Consider the following 22,579-nt stretch of genomic DNA (forward strand, 5'->3'; position numbering starts at 1 on the left):
TGATGTCAGGACCTGAGAAAGGGGCTCAGTAAAGCTCAGAAAATGATGCTGGTAGGGTCGGCTCCATCGACTGGGGTCATCACTGCTTGGGTAGCTTGATAGGTAATTCATACACCCTGTCTGTGTGGTGTTTGAAGGGTGTGTATGTTTTTTTGGGGGGAGGGGGTCAGCAGGCACTTCTTTTGTTAAACCTGGTGCACAGGCAAACTGTTGTATCAGCAAAGAAGGATGCAGTGTAGCGTTCAGTATTTAGCTCCATCCAGACATTCCTCCCTCTTATTAGCGACCTGTGTCCTCCAGGTGTTGAACCACGCAGCTGTACATGTAGAGCAGCAGGTCCGGACAATGTGCTTATTTGAATTTGCAGGTTTCCCTGATGTTCATTTGCGGAATGTTGTTGCGGAGCTGCACCTTGCTCAGGGTAATCATTAGCATGAGAGGAGGATTTAGTATTCTGCTCAGCTGAGGCGCTGACATAGACGGGTCCCTGGCTTCTGTTTCTATTAGTATCCTGGCCTGTGGCGCCACAGCCAACACTTCAATGAGCACTTTCTCTAAGCACGGCCATTTCTCTACTGCAGCTGCTGCCCTTTTCACTCTCTAGCTTAGGGATACGAGAGAACACCCATAGTATTCTCATGTCCCACACTTCTGCCTTTCTTTCGCTACTCTGCTCACGATTTCACATCCAATTTGTCCATCGCCCAGTGACGCACATTCCCCCTAAGACCCCCCAGCTACTGTGGGATCACTGGACTCCCTTGTGAGTGTGTATGTGTGTGTGCTGTTATTGATCAGGGTTGTGGCTCTGGGCTCATGCTGCTGTTATCACTGCAGTGTGGAGGTTGTGGAGGGGGAAGTGTAGTTCACAGCATGGAGACCCCTCAGGGTTGTAATGGGATTTACAGTACAGACAGCATGTTGTCAGTCAGAGCTTTTTACTCCTATATCAACAATAATTTACACAATGAAACCCACAATAATAATTATGGTCTATTTGGTCCGACAGCTGGATAACAGTCCTGCTGTGTAATTAATCACAAGGTGGTGAAGGTGATAACAGCAGCTCTTCTTTCAGATTTGTCTTTTAATTTAACACCTGGAATTAGATTAAATGCACTCATCATTCAAATGTTCCAGGTTTGTGTTCAAGGAGACAAAACCTCTTTAAAGCAGATTGATCGTGTTGAAAAACAGACCAAACGTGAAGGTAAAAAAAAGGAGAGATCCTCCTCGTCGTCCCTATTTTTCTCATCATCCCCAGTTTAACTTTGCTGTATCTCTGCTCGGTGGGTGTGGATCGGACTCTTATGATGGATTATACCTTGGGTCCGCTTGCACGAATGTGAAAGGGTCCTTCCCTCCGTCCTCCCTACTCTCATTGCCATCTCGCTCATTCTTTTTCCCCACTCTCTCTCTCTCTCTCTCTTTGGCTATTTCAGACATGTGCAGAAATGTATGCTGGGACACGCGTATTCACACACTCATATTCACATACCTGTATGGTTACACACACAGACGCATTGACTCACTCTTATACGCACGCGTACACACACACACACACACACACACGCACAGCTGTACTCCCTTGCCAGCATTCCTCCATGGCCACAGTGATGAATTACTCTTAACAAAGCAAACAGAGTCCTGCTTGTCCGGATCAATCTTTTCCCCATCTCAGCGCCGAACCACTGTCACCAGTAATTGCCAAACTCTGTGTAGTATGAAATGAGGGCCACTTTCACCTCTCCCTGGTCCTAAGCTAACCATAGCCTCAATTTGCTACACTTGTGCTCTGCTCTCTTGACTTTCATAAGCTGCCCTCTTCCTCCTCTGCTCCCTGCGCTCTACAGCCAGAGAGAGAGACAGAGAGAGAGAGCAACCACATCTGGGTGAGAAATATTGTGCTTTATAATACACATTTGATATGGCCACATGTTTTTCTGCATCATTTGAATGTGTGACTAGAGGAAGAAGTAGACCAGCGACACACATGTTCATCACCGGCTGTCACTTGCAAGTCGCTGCTCTACGCTACTATAATTCAGATCTTAAGACGGCAACCTCATCTGGCCAAATCACCATAACATAATTTAAAGACAAAGGCTGCGCTGAGCTTTCAGCGTCATGTACATGTTAAAGGACCAGAGGATGAGAGGATGTTAAAAGCAGCAGAAAAAATTACTAAACTCTCCCTCCTGCTGTGCAGCCTGAATGTGCTGATCGTCTGTCAGTTCAGAGAAATATGTTGAAGTTTGTCCAGGACCCTGCTAGATATGACAGCCGTGTATTTGATGCGATACCTTACGCTATAATCTTCCACCATTCTCCTCAGTCCCAATTCTGGTCTGGTTGCCAGATTAAAGCGATATTTCTCACGCAAAAAGTTTAATTTCTTTATCAAGTACTTGCTATAGATGTCTTGACTTCATGTCTGGACTTTTTTTCTGCTTTTCCCCTGAATGACATCTTGGTTAATCCAGGATTTGGAAAACATTAGACACATTTGTTTTAGGAAACTAATGGAGTCAGAAGAGTGACAGTCATAGGCTCAACATGTTCAGCTCCGTACCACTGACCATGAACAGCTCGGTTGAAATCCCGGCTCCCAGATAGGTCAGACTCTGCTACCTAGACATTATACTGCACTCCGTGTGAACGTCCACCAACGTAGTGTCATCGATGCACAAACTAAAGATGGGATATGATAAGATAAGATAAACCTTTATTCGTCCCTCAGTGGAGAAATTGGCATATAAGGGAATAATGGGATTGGGTGCTGATACTGATGTTATTCACAGATAGATAAATGGTCAGCAATCAATTTAATAATCCAGATTCCATTCCGTGACTTGAACTGGACTATGATCTTGCTGTTCCACACACTGTTCAAACAAATTACTCAAGAAAAGAAGAGCTCTGGCATTGGGATATCTATGTATGGAAAGATATGTATCGTAAACTGACTGGAATGAAAACATCAGTACATCTTGGGAGTTCAAGTGGGAACTGTGAGTTTTGAACCGGCGCTCTTTTTTTGTTTTTGCTCAAACAAGTATGAAGTCTGTTGGAAAACACATATGCATGAATTTGTGACATCTAATGGCAAGTAAATGCTAAACAAGTTACGTTTTTGTCTGAAACATGACTTTAATGTCAAACCAGCTTGAAAACTTTTAAAAAGCTTAACTGCCATATGTTGCCATGCACTGTGCCTCATGCCCTCTATGCATATGAATCAGTAACACTCTGCCAAGCTGATCAAACCCTAATAGTCTATTTGTAGTAGATATTTGTTTCTAGATGAGAATGTGTTGCATTCTGCTACTACAGCCAGCTGGGTGCAGCGAGCCCTGCTGATTGTTGGCACCCACATTATGACTCACAGCTCTGAACAAGTGTTGCTCGGCTTTGTGTGAGTGTGCGTGTGTGTCTTCTGGTGGGCTACTTTCATGTAAGCTGGTTGCCAGAGGAGTTTCTGTTAGTTTGAAGTTTTAACATATAAACTCTCTACAGGTGGTAAGCACACCTGTTCCCTTATTCTTATTGCTGGACAGCCCAATCACGCAGCGTGCTAGGAGATAGATATCAAAGCCAGGGAAACACAGCTAACGTGATTAGAAGGCGGACACAATTAATGATGCATGGCGGTGGCCAAAGAACGCTGAGGGAACTCGCTGTTTAATGAGCTAACACTGAGACCGTGCAGATGTGTTACACGGCCACTCAGTGTTGTCAGAGGCAGACATCTCCTTTCAGCAGAACTCTCGCCAATTAGCCCTATTATGGGAATTGAGGGGTCGTGATTCCAGTCTAAAATAGTGCAGACTTGTTGCTAAAATTGGCATTAGAAGCACTGTGCTTGTTAAAGTCTGCAAGACTGTGCATTCTTTTTTCCTCTGCGGATGTGACATATCTCTTCCGAAAATGGTGCTACTGTTCAGCTCAACTACATCTCGGATCAACCAATAATTCCTTACAGGAAAGCAGCCATGAAAACTACTCCTCTCATTAATAATGAAAAATCCACACTAGTCCGTCCATAATTTAAATTTTTTTCTGCCTCTTACATTTTCCTCAGCTTGGCAACTTGCTGGAGCGTGTCATATATATGATAAGCAGAGGTGTGTGTGTGTGTGTCCGCGTGGGACTCATCACACACTTAAATTGGTGCAGCATGGAGTTCATATAATGTTGTGGCTGAGGGGGGAATTAGCGACTCTATATATAAACCGCTGTCACATGTGTTGTGAATTTAAGTGCATTTATCTGGTAATCACATGGGAGATCTCTATGTGCACAAGCACGGAAAAGCAGCAGCCACAACAGGCCAATGGAGTGATGCTGCTGGCCTGTTGTGGCTGCTGCGCCGGGAGATGGGAAGGAGAAACAGGTCATTCACAATAAAGAGCTGTGATAGCCTGGATGGCACGAGACATGTACGACACACGAGGATAGAATAACAAGAGGCATGTCTGCGTCTCCTTGATGCGCTAACCTTTGTCTGGCTCTCTCACCCTCTTCCTCCTACTGTGTAACCCTTTGGGCTACATCACTACTGTCTTTCCTCACTCTGGCCTCTGCTCTCTCCAGTCCTCTCTACACCTTATCTGTGATTCAGCTTGCCTTTACTCAATCATGTATGACTCCTTACTAGCAGAATCAAAAGCAGAGGGGCTCATGCCATGCTTTTCATTAGGGCTCTCCATAAAGGCTGACAGTGAGTCTTTTGAAGTATTGCAGGGCGGTTCTGGAGAAGGCACACTGTTGGGCAAGCTGAGCTGCTGACTCTTGTTTGATGAAGCAACTCCCAAGTATGTCCAAAGCAACTTAATGAACCCAACACAAGACGAGACACTGACAAGGATCTGTACCCACGACTGTGTGGCCGTGTGAGGGGAGGTAATAACTTAGTGGACTTTGTCTGTCTTCAGGATCTTCAAACTCAGCAAGCAACTATAACTAACTGAAAAACCACTCAGGCTCAGAAAGGCTTCCTCCACTTGGAAAATGTCACATGGTTCAGTCTTCCACTAGAAATTCAATATATCAGCTGAGACTTGAGGCTGAAGATCTGAAGAGGCGTGAGGAGAGAGTCAGTTGGACATGACGACCCATCCGAACGGCTAATGGAGATGCGTGGTTTCCAGCGTGGAGAGCAAGTGTCGCAGCCAGTGTTTACAAAGAGAGAGGGTATTTTTCAGCCATGCTTGAGTTCACCGTCAAAGCCAATTACAGAAGTACAAATGAAGATGGAGGATGCGGTGCCTCAGGCCAGGAGAGTACAACACCAGGGCCAAGTAGCCTCCTCTGTCATCACTGTGTGGCTAAACAAATCAGGGACACATATGGTCAGGGCTGCTGATTTAATTTGCTGGAAATAATCACAACCATTGTGTGTGTTACCGTCCCAGACAAAGCGTAGTGGTTACACAATTTAATAGTGGTTTTAATAAATGTTCAGTTGCGACAATAAACGCGTAAAAGATTCTGTGAAAATTTACTTTAACAAGGTTTCAATCTTTATGCTCTAATAAAGGTTTTATTGCCACCTCCAGTCTAGTTTGGATGGAAATCACTATTTCAGCCCAGAGTTTGCTCTCCTTTCCGGGTTCACCATCTGGCCTTGATTGATTAAAGCTCCTTTAAGTAATTAATGCCCACTTTAATTGAGACTCAGTCCCTGTGGCTGTTGGGATGGCGGAGCCAAGGATCTAGTTGAAAGGGGCGCGGAAATCTGTTTAGCACCCTGACCCTCTCAGCCTCACATCTCCAGGCGCTTTAGATGCTAATAAGAATGCAAGTATGCTAGCTGCATCCATGTGACAAATCGAGCTATTAATCTCAGCAGTAGACTCTGACATGGTTTTTCTAACTTTGGAATTAATGTGCTGTGAGCTGCAGGCATATTGCCATTTTATCTGCTCCTTTATCTCTTTTCCGTTGGTCTATTGCAGCCATCGTTTGTGGTGGACGAGCACGTAGCGGAAAGAAAATTGAATTCCATCTGCCAAACAGTGCATTGTGACAGCATGTCACTGCATGACCTCGCAGCTTGCCACTATTTTGCTGTTTCATCTGTTTGTGATAAATGAGCAATATCAGTTATTCCCCTTTGTAGCACGTTGACTGTCATAGTGCGCCAGATGACACGTCCACGATCACAAGCCTAGACCTTCCACGCTGAAGGGTCTCTTTGTTTTTATGAAACCATTCCCCTGCCAGATAATACGAGACAGAGTGAATACAGAGTGCTCAGTGCTGATTCCACACACAAGACCGTGACCTTTTCCAATCTGAAGTCCCGTGTTGGCTGCCAGTTTGATGTGAGCCAGCCAATCGATGCCTGCTAGCCGTGGGAGAGTACTACAATGTCTCTCATACAAGAACCCTGGCTTTTACCTGGGCCTTACTGTCACCGCTCACTGGATAATGAAACATTTACCCTTTAATTGCCAGCTCTACAAAGAATGATCAGTTTAATTTGCCCTCATTAAACCCATCTAATCTAATGGGCTAATTAAGGCCTTCAGATGGAATAGCAATCACCAGCCTACAACGCCCTTAGGGAGGAACACATCAATGGATCATAAATATTTTATTACATCTACCTACATGCAGATTGTAAGGTGCCTCAATTTGACTTGCATAAGTGCCAAACATGAACCTTTGATGTGACTTATGTTGTAAACATAAAATCTCCATAGACTCAACAGAGGATGGTCTAGAAAAGTCAGGAAATACAGCAAAACAAAGTCGATCAGCTGCATTATTTCAGAAAACTTTCCCCCTTACCACCACTGCTGCTCACCGTGACACACACAGAATTGATGGTGATCCGGTGCTGGTTTAGGATTTGGGATTATTAGATCTTGGAGATGGTAATAGACAGGCAGCCTGGTCATGATTGAACCGGCGTGACCCAGTGCTCAATGCGGAGGATGTAATGCTCCTACCAGCACCCCTGTGAGGCCTGACCTCAGACCTCTTTAGTCCTCAGGGGGGAAAGAGATCAGTACCTGCAGGAGGATGGATAGAAACTTTCAGATTTGGCCTCAGAAATAAATTTAATTAAGTTCCTGCTCCATTGTGCTGTTCTGTGGCTTTCAGTCAAGTTGAAGGGCAGAGGGCCCAAAGCAGCAATCATTCCATTTCACTTTTTTCTTTTTTTTTGCCGTTCTCCCAGCTAATTTGTCATGGCCGACAGTTATCCCTGGATATTAAATTAAGCAGTTGACATTTTGTGTACCCAGCGAATCTACTGTGTCACCTTGAAAGTGCAGCAGGAGAGATATGCGAGCTACGGCAGAGGCACATGTCTGAAACCCTGGTCGACTCATGACTTTTCTGGGTCACGTTGGAAACCAGGCAACAGCATCTATAGTTAAAGAGCTGAGAAACACACGGAAGAAAGGCAGCAATCCCTTTGTTCCTGCCACACCATTTGTGCTAATCGGATCCTGGTCTTTGTTGAAAGCTTAATACATGTAATACTTGTTTGGTGGAGACAGGAGGGTGGGCTTCTCCAAGCATTATTGATGTATTTTTCTGCAGTTTGTATTTATGTGTGTGTGCAGTTTATGTGCAACCTGCTGTACACATTTGATGGTCTGATTTGGATTCCATTATGATGCTGGCAGGGGTTCTGTTCAGAGTCGTCACATTGCCCATCAGAAACCATCTGCAGCAGGCGCATCCTTAACACACCAAGCAGTGATGGGTGTGGCTGACGTGGCTTCTATTGATTTCCACATTTGAGAGCATCTCTATTATTGCTGATCAGCGATCAGGGCACAAAGGCCTCCAACTACTGGAGCACAGCTGGAACAGTCTGCTCAATGATAGACTGACTATTGTGGATGAGGAATTATGAGGCTGGTTGAGAAAAACATCACAGGGGTTTAGATTTTACAACTCTAAATTTGTTGGCAGAAAACTGCAGTTTTTCCAGTGCAGTTAAAACAAATGATCCAGAAAGTGAAGTGAAAATGACAGATTCAGGGTAGAATAAACGAATAGATTTTGCAGTCTTTAGCTGCATGTCATGGTGCAACTTCTATCTACAGAGAAAGATGAGCTGTACCATCCAAAATCCACTGAGATATACATACATATATATCGTTTATCCATTGGGGGAGGGATTACCGTACCTCAGACAGGTCACCAGTCAATCACATCAAGATAAGTTATACTCACATTTGCACCTACAGGCAGTTTTAAAGAGCAGTTATCCTAACAGAGGAAGCTGGAGCACCCTAACTCCTATGAAATATGCTCTACATCCAGGGTAAGAGATCAATTCCAAATTCCATTTAGAAAACAAGCATTTTAGAAGGTTTTTTACTTGTTGTTTTGTGGAAAGGTATGATAAAGCATAAATGAATTCCTCAGACATATCAGCATCATGATATCATTTCTGCGTTATTTTCGATCAATTAATCGCAGCTATATCAAAGCAATGCCCTTGCTGAAATCAGCACATGCATCTTCTCTCCTCCTGCTGGCGTTGAATCACTTCCCAGCTCCCATTCATGTCAGTTCCCTCATTTGAACTCCCTTCAGATAATGTTACAGACCCACTGGGATACAACTGCCTCAAGTATCCTGACAGGATTTCTGCAGTATGGGGCAGCAATACTTAAGTCAAAACAGGGTGTTGTATCTTGAAGATGCTTTACCTAATTCATGTGTAGTGTGTGATTGACAGGTTGGTGACCACTGAACTCTCAACAGCTTTATGGTTTGTCAATAATCCTGTTTTATAAGCTATACAACAAACAGTACAATCAGTTTTATCATGCAGGATACTGAGTGTGTTCTCGCAGTACACCTTGCCATCACTGCTCCTATTGTTGAAGGTAAACGAGTCTAAACACAGCCGTGCTCTCACAGGCTAAGGGCTCCTTACTGAGGTTGCTGTAGAAGAGCCTAAACAGCAGACGAGGACATATGCTGAGGCATTAATCTGCTAATAGAAAAGAAGCCTCTAACAGCTTGTCTTGCGCCAAACTCTTAATCTTGTCAACTTTCTGTTCAGCTGTTGTGACTGTGAGCCTTATTGTGAACAACAGAGCTGTCACTGAAAGAAAACCATCCATGTTTCATTGTAAGTGTCTTGTTAGGGGCTATGCCAGTGAATATGTGACCATGGTGAGCAGGAGCTTGTTGTGCATATGCACCAAGAGTGATGGTTCCCTACAGTGTGTAGCACAGTGTACCAGAGTGAGTAACTTTTTTGCATCATTTCCCCACTTCCTCCAAAGCATAAAAACATGAATATTTAAAACTACATCAAACAAGCATTCATCAAATATTAAAATGCACGAGAAACAAGAAAAGCTTTTCTCCCCTCTCTTACTTGTATGTCTTCACCAGGCTCTCTCACTCTCTCTCTCTCTCTCTCTCTCTCTCTCTCTCTCTCTCTCTCTCTCTCTCTCGTTCATACTCACACACATAACACACGTACTGACACACATGCGCGTTAGCACTCTTGGAATTTACCCACGGGTAAGAACGACAAACCTTCCCACTCATTGCACGCTTCTGTGGCATCAGCACATTGCTGCATTAAATAGGTGAGGCGAAGATGCAGAAAGGTGCAATAACGTAGCTGGGATAGGTGCTATCACAAGCCTCGGTTAGTGGAGGTTACAAGACGCTAAAGAGAACGTGAACTGAGAAGTCATCCATCCTTTAAGAGGAGATTGTTTTTGGCTGAAAGATTATATCCTGAGCTGTGGCTTTCAGTTGTATTTGTAATGCTGTATGTTGACGGGGCAGAGCGCTCTCTCTCTCTCTCTCTCTCTCTCTCTCTCTTTCCCTACTGCAGCTCTCTCTCTCTCTTAACCTCACTCTCTGTGTGGCTAAGAGCTAGCAGCTGTGCTAATCACTGTAGCAGAACCTCTAAGTAGATGCTGCTCTGTTTTTAGAAAAGATCCTGTTAAGTGTGAATTAAAAAAATGCTGTGTTGGGGTAAAATCTTTCTCTCGGCCCTCTCACAATGTTCTAATTGCAATAGCAGAGGCAGCCTGCTGGTGTTTTTTCTGCAGATTTGTCCTCTCATGCACGGTTTAGGCCATTTTCCACCGCAGGAACTTGGGGCACGACATTAATCTGCCCTTTCAGCCTTTTCTCTTTCCATTGTGGTGCGGACTCACAAGTTGGGGTATTAATTTTCTGACAGCCTTGATCAGGCTGTTCTCATTCACTTTTCGTTCTTGGCTCAAGGAACCAGGAGCTTGGAGAGAGCTGTCGGAACATTTGAAGCTATTATTTATGGCGACAGAACAGGGTGGTTTCAGTGAGACATCAGAACTTTTGCAGCCGTTATTTATTTCCTCTGCCATGGAGGTCATGTTTTTGGTGGCATTGTCGGTTTGTTTGTCTGTTAGGGGGATTATGTACAAACTATGATGATGGTTTTTGCCAAACATGGTGGAAGGGTGTATTATGGGCCAAGGAAGAACCTAACACATTTTGAGGCAGATTTGTCACTGCGACACCTGGTGACAATCGGAAGTATGTGCAACTTTTTTTGGAAAATATTTTGCCCTCTTGCGAGTGCATCAATCAGATCCAATCCAAATATGGTCAGGATGATAAGATACCGTGAAGACTTGAGACTCAGTTTTGATGGTGAGATGGCTAATTCTGATATTTCGCCAGAGAACAGGAAATTGTAGTAACTGGAGTCCTCACGATCAGATTTTGACACATCTGATGAGAATCCCATGGACATCTACAGGCTGAATTCAAGACATGGTGTCAGCTACTTGAACTGGAACAAGTGTTTAAGAATGTTTTATTTTATACTGAGAGGGAAAAGGAACAACCATGTGTTGCTCAAGCTTCTCAGAAGGCTAGGCGCGAATGAGCCGATCTTTGCTGGACATCCGTAGAATTATACATGAAAAGGTGCATTAATTATTGGAAGCTGTCATGCCAGTGTTTCATGAGAATACAGAGCCTCCGTTATGATGTGAATTCCAAACATGCTGAAACCCAGAAGCAGGAGAGTAAAATGAAACACAACAAATGGGAGTGTAGTAATCATCACTTCCCTCCGCTGATATCTAGTTCTTGTATTAGCATGCGCAGACTTTATTGTGAGAAAAGCTGCTTCAGAATGATGAAAGTGTGAATCCAGGGTAGACACACACACACATATCGCGACCACCCTAAAACAGCCTGCAAGTTCCTGAGGTGAAAACCCGTCTATCGGTGCTCCTCTGCTCTATACAGGCTTTCACTTAAATGTGTCAGTTTCAATTTGTCTGCAGGCTCTCATCAGTATCGCTCTCGGTATTGGCCTGAATTATTATTCATGTATTTTAATGTAAATTCAAGGAAAAGTCAGTTTTATGAGCAGCTCTGTTTGAGTTGACTTGTGGGATTATGCAAAGGCTGAGGTTATATTGTGTGTCTGTTGTGAAGGCTGAGGGAGATTAATGAAAGAAGAAATAATCGTATAAGGCTCTACAGCACATTGATTCTGTCATATTTGCAGTGGCTCTTTCGTTTATGCATTTATTCTCGTGCTTGTGTTTGCAATATTTTAATGCACTCTCCGGACTGAATGTAGGACAGGATAGGCTAAAATAAAAGGATTTAAAAAGATGCCCATTTTTCTTTGAAGCAAGCCTTATTTTATTCATCTTCTCTCTCATCCTCTCTCTGTGGTCGTCTCAGTCAGGGCACGCTGCTTGAGAGAATAAAAGCAAGATCTCTTGGAGAGCAGTCATATTGTAGGCCAAATCTAATCAAAGGGAGAAGTGCTTTTAAATGTCTTTTGTTCCCCTGGGCGCAACGTTTGTGGGCCTCTACACTCGGGGCTCTGCATCCTGCCCAAACTCCACAGTCACCAGATGCAATTAATATTGAGCGGATACCCTAGCCTACTCTCCCCTCATATCATAACAGTGTTCGAACAAAGGTTAATGCTTTGAATCTAATCTGTGTCCTCGTCATTTTCAGTGGAGTTGCAATGCAAGAGGAGGGCTGCTTGGGGGGGAGGGAGGGGGCTGCACTGGAGAGAGATTGGTAGTCAGTGGGGGGCTCAGACGGAAGCAAAATTAATTACTGGTCTCTATAAATTCCATGTCATGTCTCATTTTGCTTAATGCTGCTAGCCTTTTTTCACATCCTAGCTTTCAAACATCCTAACAGAGAGGCTTGTGAAGGCTAATGAAAAGGCCTCCTTGATGCTAATAGCAAATTAGCCCCCGTGTCACTTGTGGAGTCAAGTGAGTGCCTCGGTAAGGAAGTTGCCAGATGGCAGCGCGGACTGCTGGCGCCCAGCACGTTAGCACAAACACACAAAAACACCAGAGAAGGAAAGGTTCGGACTCTTTACTGTTCAATTTCTTCGACAGAGTTTTGTTTCACAGAAGGCTTATCCCTCATCCCAGCCTCCTACCCCCATCCCCCGTGATTCCTTGCTGTAATGTTGTCTTTCTGACGTGCACACCCAGAGAGGACTTTTCTAAGAGACAGTCTGCAGGCTTTTGGGGGGATTTAGTGGGTTGGCGTGTAAATAATGAGCTGGCTCTAGTTCCATCTCTCTTTGCTGCTGTTGTTAAACTGGACCACAGTCAGGTTTCACAACTCACAAGGATTAATGTCTGATCGGGCCAGAGACGACAAACATACTGACTCCCAAATTCGCCTGAGTAAAATGTCCAAGCAGACATACTAAAGTACATTCTTTGGATACCAGAGATGGTGTCTGTTTTACTTCCAAAATGTTTCTCCCAGAAAGATACAGTACTGTATGTCAGTAGCAAAGTTTACATCACTGTGGTCCTGTGTGATTATTCTCCCGACAGTGTGACTGAATACACATGCAGTTCATGTCCAGTTTGTAAGACTATCTGATGTAAAAACAGAGGACAAACTTCCACTGTCCACTTGTTTTATTATTTTATATCTGTTCTCCTGGACAAAAGGATCGCACACTTTATGGGCATTTTTTATTGAGCTATAGCTCCTTCTCATTCTGCTTTTTCTCTCTCTTCACTTCCCTCTAACACAGCCAAAGACAAATCCCAGCGCTCTACTTGTGTGCACTTCACTCCCACAGCAAACCGAAAAAAACTACATTGAGTGGAGCGACAGCGAGTTGCTCCTGAGAAGGCAGCCAGCCAGAGTGTAACATGTGCATTTATGTAAAACTTATAATCCAATTAACAAGTACAAAAAAACGAGTGATCACTCTATTATTGGGATACAAAGGAGCGAGGGTGCCGTGTCCTGGAAACTGCTCATGTGGAGAAAATGCAAATGGCGTGAAATGAGTGTGTCTGGTAATGTGTTTGTATAAAACCTCATGCTGTGGCACTTGACTGGAGTCCTGATGACTCTCGCTCTCTCTCTCTCCCTCAACAGGCATACTTCCGACAGGGTGTTGCCCTTCAGTACCTTGGTCGTCATGCCGACGCACTCGCTGCCTTCGCCTCCGGGTTGGCTCAAGACCCCAAGAGCCTACAGCTACTGGTGGGCATGGTAGAAGCTGCCATGAAATCGCCTCTACGAGGTAAGAAATGTCATCATCTGTATATGTGTGTGTGTGGCTCTACTTCACGTGTCGCTCCGCTCCCCCATCGCCACAGATAATCCTTCTACTCTGGCAGTCAATAAGCGTGTTGGGGTGACTTTACCTGTCACTATTTACCCATCCTGCAGACGGGTCATCTCGCCATCTGTCCCCCTCTCTGTCTTTGTGACTGACTGTTGATGTCAAGTGCTTACCTCCGGACTGAATGCCTGCAGCTTCAGCATATCGTATTGTCAGTCAACCTGATCACACTCACAGATAGCCCATTATCTTAATGAGCATCCAACACTAATGCCATTGTCTGGGCCTGGCCCTGACTAAGCCTTTTTCTCTAAAGCTTAGTGGATTTATAAGTCGCGTATTCAAGCTGAGATTGTCACTAAAATGTGTGCTTACTGTTATGCATTATTATCAGCTCTATCATCAGCCAACTGCAGTGACCTTGTTGTCTGTTAGTAATCAGTGTGGAGCAGCCTAATGAGCCTCTAAACAAACCTGGCAACAGTTTTACTTCAAATGACCACTGCAGAGGATTTAATATGCCTCAGATCTGGATGGCAGCAGCAGCCAACTGAGTCATGCTGCAGTCGAAACTGGGCTGAACGCAGCGGCTGTGTATGAATGTGGCCTTGTTTAATAATCCAAAATTTATTGAACTGCACAATGCGATCAGTGGCTTTGAGTGGCTTTGTTCAGTGAGGAATCAGCTTTTCTTCGAGTGAACGCGCTGATCCTCTGTATACTCGTGTGCAAATACTGAAGAAAAATATTGCAAAGAGAATAAAGAACCGCTCGTGCCCATCTGAGTGACACATAAGCCTGTCACTGGAACCAAAACAAGAAAAGGGGTTTGGGTGCAAGCCCAGACTCGAGCATCATGGACTAGAATGGGTCCTCTGAATAGGGGCAGACCAACATTTAGCCCGAGCCATTTAATCGCTTAATTGTTTACCCTATTTCCCCCAGTACCAGGCAACCAGCAGAGGACTTAATCCAAGGTGTGTTGAAGAGAGGTACAGTAGCTAGGTCAAAGGATTAAGAGCAATGATCCTCTCAGAGGGGCCCCTGGCACACAGGGACGATAATCAATGTTACGCCGGCAAACAGGGAGGATAATCAGTGTTACTCAGCCAAAGTCCCTCCATAAGTGAAAGGTAGGCGAGTGTTGCTTTCTCTGCTTGAAGGCGGGAGAGCTCCCTGTCTGTTCCTGTCTTGTTAATCGGCCCCCTCCCAGGATTTAGCTTGTTGGATTCCACACACACCAATTTAAAAACACCAAAGCTTTAGCTTAAAGCAATACTTCACCCAAAAAGTGTATTTCCCCTTTCAAGTAAACACAAATAGGTGTCTTGAGCTCACAAAAGAGCCCCCCCCCCCCTTGCATTATGTCTGTGTGACTGCTGAATGCAGAAAGAGACAGGCACGTATATTTAGCTTGAAGCTAATGGCAAATGACGGCTAACAGCTACTTTCATCCATTAGTTAGTTTGTCTTTGGCTCAAATCAAAGTATTTGTGCATTACTCGGCTTATGGCTGGATAACAGAAATTGTGGATAACACCAATGTCCTTGAGAAACTGGCATGTTTGTCTCATTTTGCTGTTGCTAACTGTCAGTCGCCATTAGCTTCAAGCTAATATACAGTTTGCAGTGACACAAGAGGGATAAAAAAAAACAACAACAACAACATTTTGTGAGCTACTTTAAAAGCAAAACACTTTTGGAGGAAGTATCGCTTTTAAGATTTCCCGCTCTACCTTAACCGAAAATATGCTTGTTGACACATTAGGGAATTATTTAACTCTTGTTTTGCTGTGTAACAAAACTAATTGCTCTGAAAAGATGTAATCCATTTGTAATCACACTTAAATCTCTCATAACAGTAAACACTGCATTATTCTCTTTTGGGTATAAACTCAGTGTGTCTGCCATGTTGCCAAGAAAGCTGATTTTATCTAGCTGTGATTGCAGTGTTGACTTATCATTGTCATTTATCTTACTATAGATATGTCAACACTGTGATGTTTCCGGTCTTCCCAAAGCAACTTGTTTATTTTTGCCACAGAGCAAAGAGATCTGGCTGGAACCAGAGAGACAATTATCAAGGCATGTGTCTTCAAGGACACGCTGAATTCATCAAAGCATCCTTGCTTTGCACTTTATATCATAATTCCCAGATTCTTACTATGTCATATATAATTCAAGCTGCTCTCTCTGACACACACACTCCCACCCCTTCTTGCTTAGATCAAGGTTTCCTCTCGTTATACCAGATGTAAGCAGCTGTTGTGCTCTCATGTGACTGACTCATGCTGTATTTCCCACAACAAAGGGTTCTCACAGAAGTGGAAAGTGGAGCAATCTCTTCACTGATCATCCTGGCAAAAACTTTCCCTCCAATATCAGCGCTGTCCATGTGTGTCATTGAACAAGCGCTGGGAAATCTACTGCTCACTCTTGTATACATCGGGAGCTGAGTGTGTATGCAATCACAAGGGGGGGGGGGGGGGGGGGGGGTTCATTCAGCTGCTTGGGGCCACAGACAATGTGCCTGTTAATGCTAACTCAAGAGAGATCCCTGCAGATCTGCTATTGAAGGAATGATGTCACTCCACGGCAGGTTCACCAAAGATTGCCTTGTAAGTAGGCTTGTCACGATACCAGAAATTTAGTTGTCGATACCAATACCACTTAAATTCCACCATACTCAATACCACGCGATACCAAAAAAAAAAAAAAAAACAATAAATCCCCTGTAATTTAACTGATTACAACCGCGCGCGCGCGCACACACACACACACACACACAATCCTAACCTAAAAAAAGTTACAACTCAGAACATTGGCTAAACAGCAATGCCAGCCCTCTCAAACAAAGAATAACGTTAGATAACGTGCAGTATTTCAGGGTGGTTTAACGGTACGTTAGGCGATTCAGTAAATGAGCTGCCAGACAACGTCACGTGACTGTTATGCGGGACAGACAAGGCTGGACATAACCTTCATGTTACTTTGCCAGGCAGCTCATTTACTATGGGCTCATCTCATCGTTGTAACGTTATTAGATATGAGCAACAATGATAACACCTGAATTCAAATGCACTCACCTTGAATTCTTTGTACAAATCTGGATGTTTGTCTTTTAAATGCTTTGCCAAGTTTGATGTGTTGCTCCCCCTCACCGGGGAATGGTGACGGCATTTTTTGCATATCGGTTTTTGCGAATCAATAAGTAATCCCTCCTCATCAGCCTCGAATCCAAAGTATTTCCCTTCACGACTTTTGGCGTTTTCCTTCTCAATTAATTGAGGGGCAGCTGTCGCTGTAGTTGACGACCCAGATGCGTGATCAGCACCATGGGAGGGTTGCCAGATAATCGCTCATTTACAGCCAAGAAACAACGCTAAAGAAGCGGCCAGATCTGGCTCCTCGGTACCACCGGTACTTCAGGTATTCTAGAAAAGTCAGTACCGTCACATCTTAGTACCGTCTTGGTACCGAAGTTTCGGTTCTCGTGACAAGCCTACTTGGAAGATCATCATTTTATTCTCCCCAGTAGCGCTGCTCCATAACTGTGTTGAAAAACCACTTTGTTCCTCAAGATGGGACTAGATGTGGTTACTCTCACACGCCCCCAATAATTGATTGACATGTGGCCTGAATCCTGTTTTTTTTCCTTTACTACGCTGTAAGCTTTTGACTGCACGATCGTGTCAATTGCGTTAAACAGTTAAATTGACGAATTGGCTACAAACTGTACCTTTAACAGGAGAATGTGGCCCCTGTATTTCATTTGAAATATCTTTTTTTTTTGTCCCGTTAATTATAAAGCACTGTAAGGACCGGTTTTGCTTCTTTAATTTTAACATCTGACCTCCCTGGTGAGAGCAATAAGGTGGAGAAAGGAAGGACTCTTTCAACAGCAATCAATCAGGTATCAAATTAGGGTGAAAAGGTGAAGGTGATGGAGTTCTCTTTATAGCCAAAGACTTTCACAGCTACACAATGTCGCCTGTCGCTTCACATTTAGCCAGATGACACGTGTAACATTTTCTTTACTACGGGGGAACATGGTGTTGACGTGATCCTGCGTACATGAAGCTCTTAGGCAAAACAATTTGAATCTTATTTCCTTAAAACTAAACTGACTAGCTGTGTTATAACCTGCCGAAGAATCTTTCTTTTTAAAAAAAAAAAAACGATATATTTTCTTTTTTGTTGTCACATCAAAGTGTGTTTAAACAAAATTATAGTCATACGTGGATTGGCTGATAAGGCTTAATTTATTTAAGGATATTACATTGTGGAGGCTGCATGGTGGTGCAGTGGTCAGCACTGTGGCCTCACAGCAAGAAGGTTCTGGCCTCGAGTCCCGGCTCGGGCACGGGATCTTTCTGTGTGGAGTCTCCATGTTCTCCCCGTTCCTGTGTGGGTTCTCTCTGGTACTCCAGCTTCTTCCCACCATCCAAAAACATGCAATTGGGGACGAGGCTGATTGGATTCTCTAAATTGACTGTAGGTATGAATGTGAGTGTGAATGGTTGTTCGTCTCTCTATGTTGGCCCTGCGATGGACTGGCGACCTGTCCAGGGTGAACCCCGCCTCTCGCCCGTTGACGCTGGGATAGGCTCCAGCCCCCCCCGCGACCCTTAATGTGTAGGAATAAGTGGAAGATGACGATGGATGGATGGATATTACATTGTGAAAGTATCTTTTATAAACCCTCGACCACCAGTTATTTTGATGGTTAGCTTTTACTAGTCCATTTTTATTCCGTTTACATACACATGTTTTCTTGGCTGCAAAAGGCTTCTCCTCTAAGACAAAAAGGAGACAGATGGGAGAGAAATGACTTCCTCTTATCTGTGTGTTTGTCTATGAAGTAGAGGTTGCAATTCCAGCCTCGTATCTTGATACAAGCCCAGAGGAAAGGAAAATAGAAAATGCGATCTCTTCTTTGTCCAGCCGATTTCTCCCCAGACACAACTGAGTTCAATTTGACATCAATGAGATTTGGACTATTTTCCCAAACTTCGTAAATTCAGCTCCTGAGAGAAAACACCTTACCTCTTGTTTCAGACTGATCCTAATTTAAGATTTTGAAATATTTTTTTATTTATTTTTTTTACTTTTTCTTTTGTCTCACAACACTGATCTTTATTTCTGTGGAAACAACACTTCTTGAATACTCGACTGGCTTATAGATGAGCCCGCATAATATCAAAAGTTTGTCTTTGTGTTCAACTTCAACTCTTTGTATGAACACAGCAGAAACTCCAGCTCTTCGTGTGATTCTCCTGTTGTTCTACAGAGGATAATTTGTCTTAGATAATCCCTAAAGTGGAGGATGATTTATTTCTGATGAGAAGAGAATATTTTGAGTCGCAACATTTTCCCCTTAAAGTTGAGTGTTTGATTTTGTTTGTGTGTGGCGGGGCCTGTGTGTTTGTGTGAAACAATACACAGGGATGTTGTCATAACTACCTGTTTATGAATGCTGCAGTCATGACACCCTTTTAAAAAAAGAATGCTTTCAGTGTTTGATTTATGATGCAGCTCTCTGTGTCTCTCTGAAGGCAATTACAAGCTATGAGTGGATATTATATGCACGCACTGTCTCTGTAAGCATGACATTCTGCCAAGTTCTTGAAGAGAAGCAATGCTCTTGAGACAGAATATTCAGTCTTGCTTCTCTTATTGTGTGTGTGTGTGTGTGTGTGTGTGTGTGTGTTTGTCGAGGTGCTGATGTAGGCATGTAATAGCACTAAGAAAATCGCGGTTAACGTAGGTACAGTATGTGTCTTTTTTTTTAAAAGGTCTCAAACACATGAGTTGACATTCAGCAAAGGCAAAATGCATGCCTGTTCCCATACATATATGAATATCAGGTGTTTGTCCATCAAGATAAGCAGGAGGGGGCGTGCTAATTCTCCGCGCGCGATGTGAGATGACGTAGAACCAACGAACGCCACTCAAACCTCAAGCTATCACGGGTACAAAGCAAGGAAAACAAAATAATTGGTGGAAATTAAGAGTTTTGAACAACGTATGTTCCAGCGATGGGCTCTTGAAAGAGTTCTAGTCACACAGTTGAAGAACATCATGTATAATAATACGCTAGGATTCGACAAGATACAATGTAAATCTTCAAAATAATAGAATTAATATAACAAACAAAGTGAGAAGTACATTAATTCTGCTTTAAGTTGCAGTAAGAATTCCTGATAGGACATTTCCAGTGGTAATTCTGCAAAAAAGAATCTGGATCCTCAAAACTGTTTATTGTCAGTTCCATGACGTGATCTTCTGTTTCACATGAAGTGTGTTGTGGTTTTGGTGGAAGGATCTGCAGCTGCAGGTGTGTGACTCCAGGGCGTCTCTGGATGAGGTTCTGGAGATTGGTGATGCTGTGTTTCTCTGCTGTTCCTGACCATTTCCACCGAAGTCGTCATCTGTCCTATAAAACTTCATCTCAATCCTCACTTTCACTTAATGGACAATAAGAGATGTGATGTCCCTTAACATTCTGGCAACCTTTTAGGAAATGAAAAGCAGAATTGGGGTTGGAAAGAAAGAGAGAGAAAACATGACGACGTAGCAACAGCAGCCGTTCGTTGACGCCAGAAATGCAGCATGTGTGCGTCATATTGAGATGTATCGGCATGCTAAGTGCGGAAAAAACTCATTTGCGACTGACTGGTCTGTCTCAACCAACGCAGCCAAATCTGACTCATTAAAGCCACTGCATATCGATAGATCAGTTAATCTTTACACCCTCAGTAAGTACAAAATCCATTGAGGTGCAGCAATTAGAAAGTTAGTTGTACTTGTTTGAGTGTTGAAAAGATTTTTTTTTTGGAAAGCTGGACTGTCAAACGAACTCATTTGTTTAAAATCAACCGAGTATGGCCACACATCCACCTGTTACCTATGGAACACAGCGAGGGGTCAGACGGTCTAAGAAACCTTCCATCTGCCTGCATTTCCTGCTTCTTCTGTTTGCTCTCTAGCAGTCCCACCTCCACACCAACTCCTCCATTACAGTCTGTATCAGACTGAATCAATGTCACCTCTGCTGTCATTGTTACTGACTGTTCTGTGCCCTCAGGGAGGGGTTTTACTGCTGCTCTCCCTGCCTTTGGCTGTCCCAGAACCAAGCCATATAGCCAAATTAAACTTTCTGCAATCACATTTTCATTTTGACTAAAGAGGTCCTGACTGGATTGTTATTTCTTTGTGTGAATTGTTATCAATTTGCTGCCTAAATGCCCTGGGAGCCGGGTTACTGTTGTTTCCTTCTATCAGTGATGTTCACATCCGATCCGCCTGTAGAGAAACTGTACAGCAGAATGATACAAGACGATCCTCAAGCTCTGGTTTATCTCCGCTGGCGGATGCTTAGAGGAATGGCTGAACAAACACTATCAGTTGTGAAAGTTTCTTGGGAGGAAACTCTGAGTTTGGAATGAAGTTTTGCAGTAAACACTGTATTCTTTCGGTTCATGTACATACCGAACCAAAAACGCTGATACTGACAATTTTCGATACATTACACCCCTACATTAGCGTCCATGTGGGTTTCCATTAACTATTCAGTGCGTTCGGATGTTGTATCTTGTGCCCAAGTTTGTCTGAAGAAATTAGAGTTACAAGTTATAAATGCTCTGGACTATACATGCATGTGTGTTTGTGCAGGAACAGGAACACATCCCATCTCTTGTAAAGAGCTTTGACCTAATTAGCAGCAACTCTACTCAGAATATTTGCAAAAACAGTAGAGGGCCCTGAGAATTAAGCATCCCCCTGGCACACTCCTATACATGCATGCAAATATACACTGACACAAAAATATCGATAGACACAAAGACGCTCTCACACACATGGGCGTGCCTCCCGAGCCCCCCGATCCTGTTGCTCGATGCAGTGTCTGCCAGAGGGCTTTATAATCTAAAGGGGCTGTGGATGTTGAATCCCGCGTGGCCCACCATTGATTTATGTCATTGTGTGCATTTTCAGCCTCTTCAAAGGTCACCTTGCGTGTCTCCTCTGCTCTGCATTCCCCTGCTGCTGCTACTGTTGTGCATTATCTGCATTAGTTTCCCCATCAGTCTTGAAACTCTATCTCAAAACCCACTCAGTTTTCTCTCTTCTCCCAAACAACCGTATCGGCTGACACCAAGAGAAGGCAGAAATATAATTTCACTGTGTGGTTTGTAGAGACTGCTGGCCACAATGGTCTCAACTCGTGCCATTTTTATGCAGCGCTGTTGGAAATTGTCTGAGATTACCTCGGTCAGAGTGGAGGGAACAGAAAAATGGCTGAGTTATTGTCAAATTGTCAGTGAAAGCCGTCACTCAGGCAAGCTACAGGCTATGCTTATCCAGGCAGACACAACACAACCATTACTGCAGAAAAGTGGAATTTGAATTCAGACAGCAGTCACATTTTTCATGGCGGGTAAACACGCAGCAAAGTTACGACAATCAACGCCAGATATTGTCAGTCAGCGTGTCAGCGCAAGGTTTTATTTTGGTATTTTTGGTAGTCTGCGTCTAATCTCTTGTCTCGCTCGTATTCCTCCTGCACAGAATCTCTAGAGCCCACCTATCAACAGCTGCAGAAGATGAAGCTGGACAAAAGTCCCTTTGTGGTGGTGTCTGTGATTGGCCAGGAGCTGTTGACAGCTGGCCACCACACAGCCTCTGTTGTCGTGCTGGAAGCGGCTTTGAAGATCGGCACGTGCAGCCTCAAGCTACGCGGCTCCGTCTTCTCGGCCCTCAGCAGTGCCCACTGGTCCCTGGGCAACACCGAGAAGAGCACCAGCTACATGCAGCAAGACCTGGACGTGGCCAAGACCTTAGGTAAGAGGTCTGGATGGAGGAGGGAGGAAGTCATAATACTAATACAGCACAAAGCTGTGATTATTATTATTATGATTAATGGGTTGGTTGATTTTATCTTTTTTATTAAACACTCATTTCATAAAATGGTAACATCTTAATGTTGTTTGATTTTTCCTACCAACA

General features: G+C 43.8%; 1 protein-coding gene across 2 annotated transcripts in view; it reads left to right on the forward strand.

Moving 5' to 3' along the window:
* LOC147260569 (tetratricopeptide repeat protein 28-like) overlaps positions 1-22,579 on the forward strand; it is a 188,422-nt gene that overhangs the window by 97,114 nt on the left and 68,729 nt on the right. For both annotated transcript variants that reach the window (XM_086207194.1, XM_086207193.1), the window contains exons 3-4: positions 13,384-13,531; positions 22,142-22,414. In XM_086207194.1, coding sequence (XP_086063320.1) covers positions 13,384-13,531; positions 22,142-22,414 — 421 coding nt within the window. The remainder of the gene's footprint in view (positions 1-13,383; positions 13,532-22,141; positions 22,415-22,579) is intronic.

Source organism: Aulostomus chinensis, chromosome 6, assembly GCF_037954235.1.
Source record: "Aulostomus chinensis isolate RoL2024-O1b breed Wild chromosome 6, RoL_Achi_v1.0, whole genome shotgun sequence".
Lineage (NCBI taxonomy): Eukaryota > Metazoa > Chordata > Actinopteri > Syngnathiformes > Aulostomidae > Aulostomus > Aulostomus chinensis.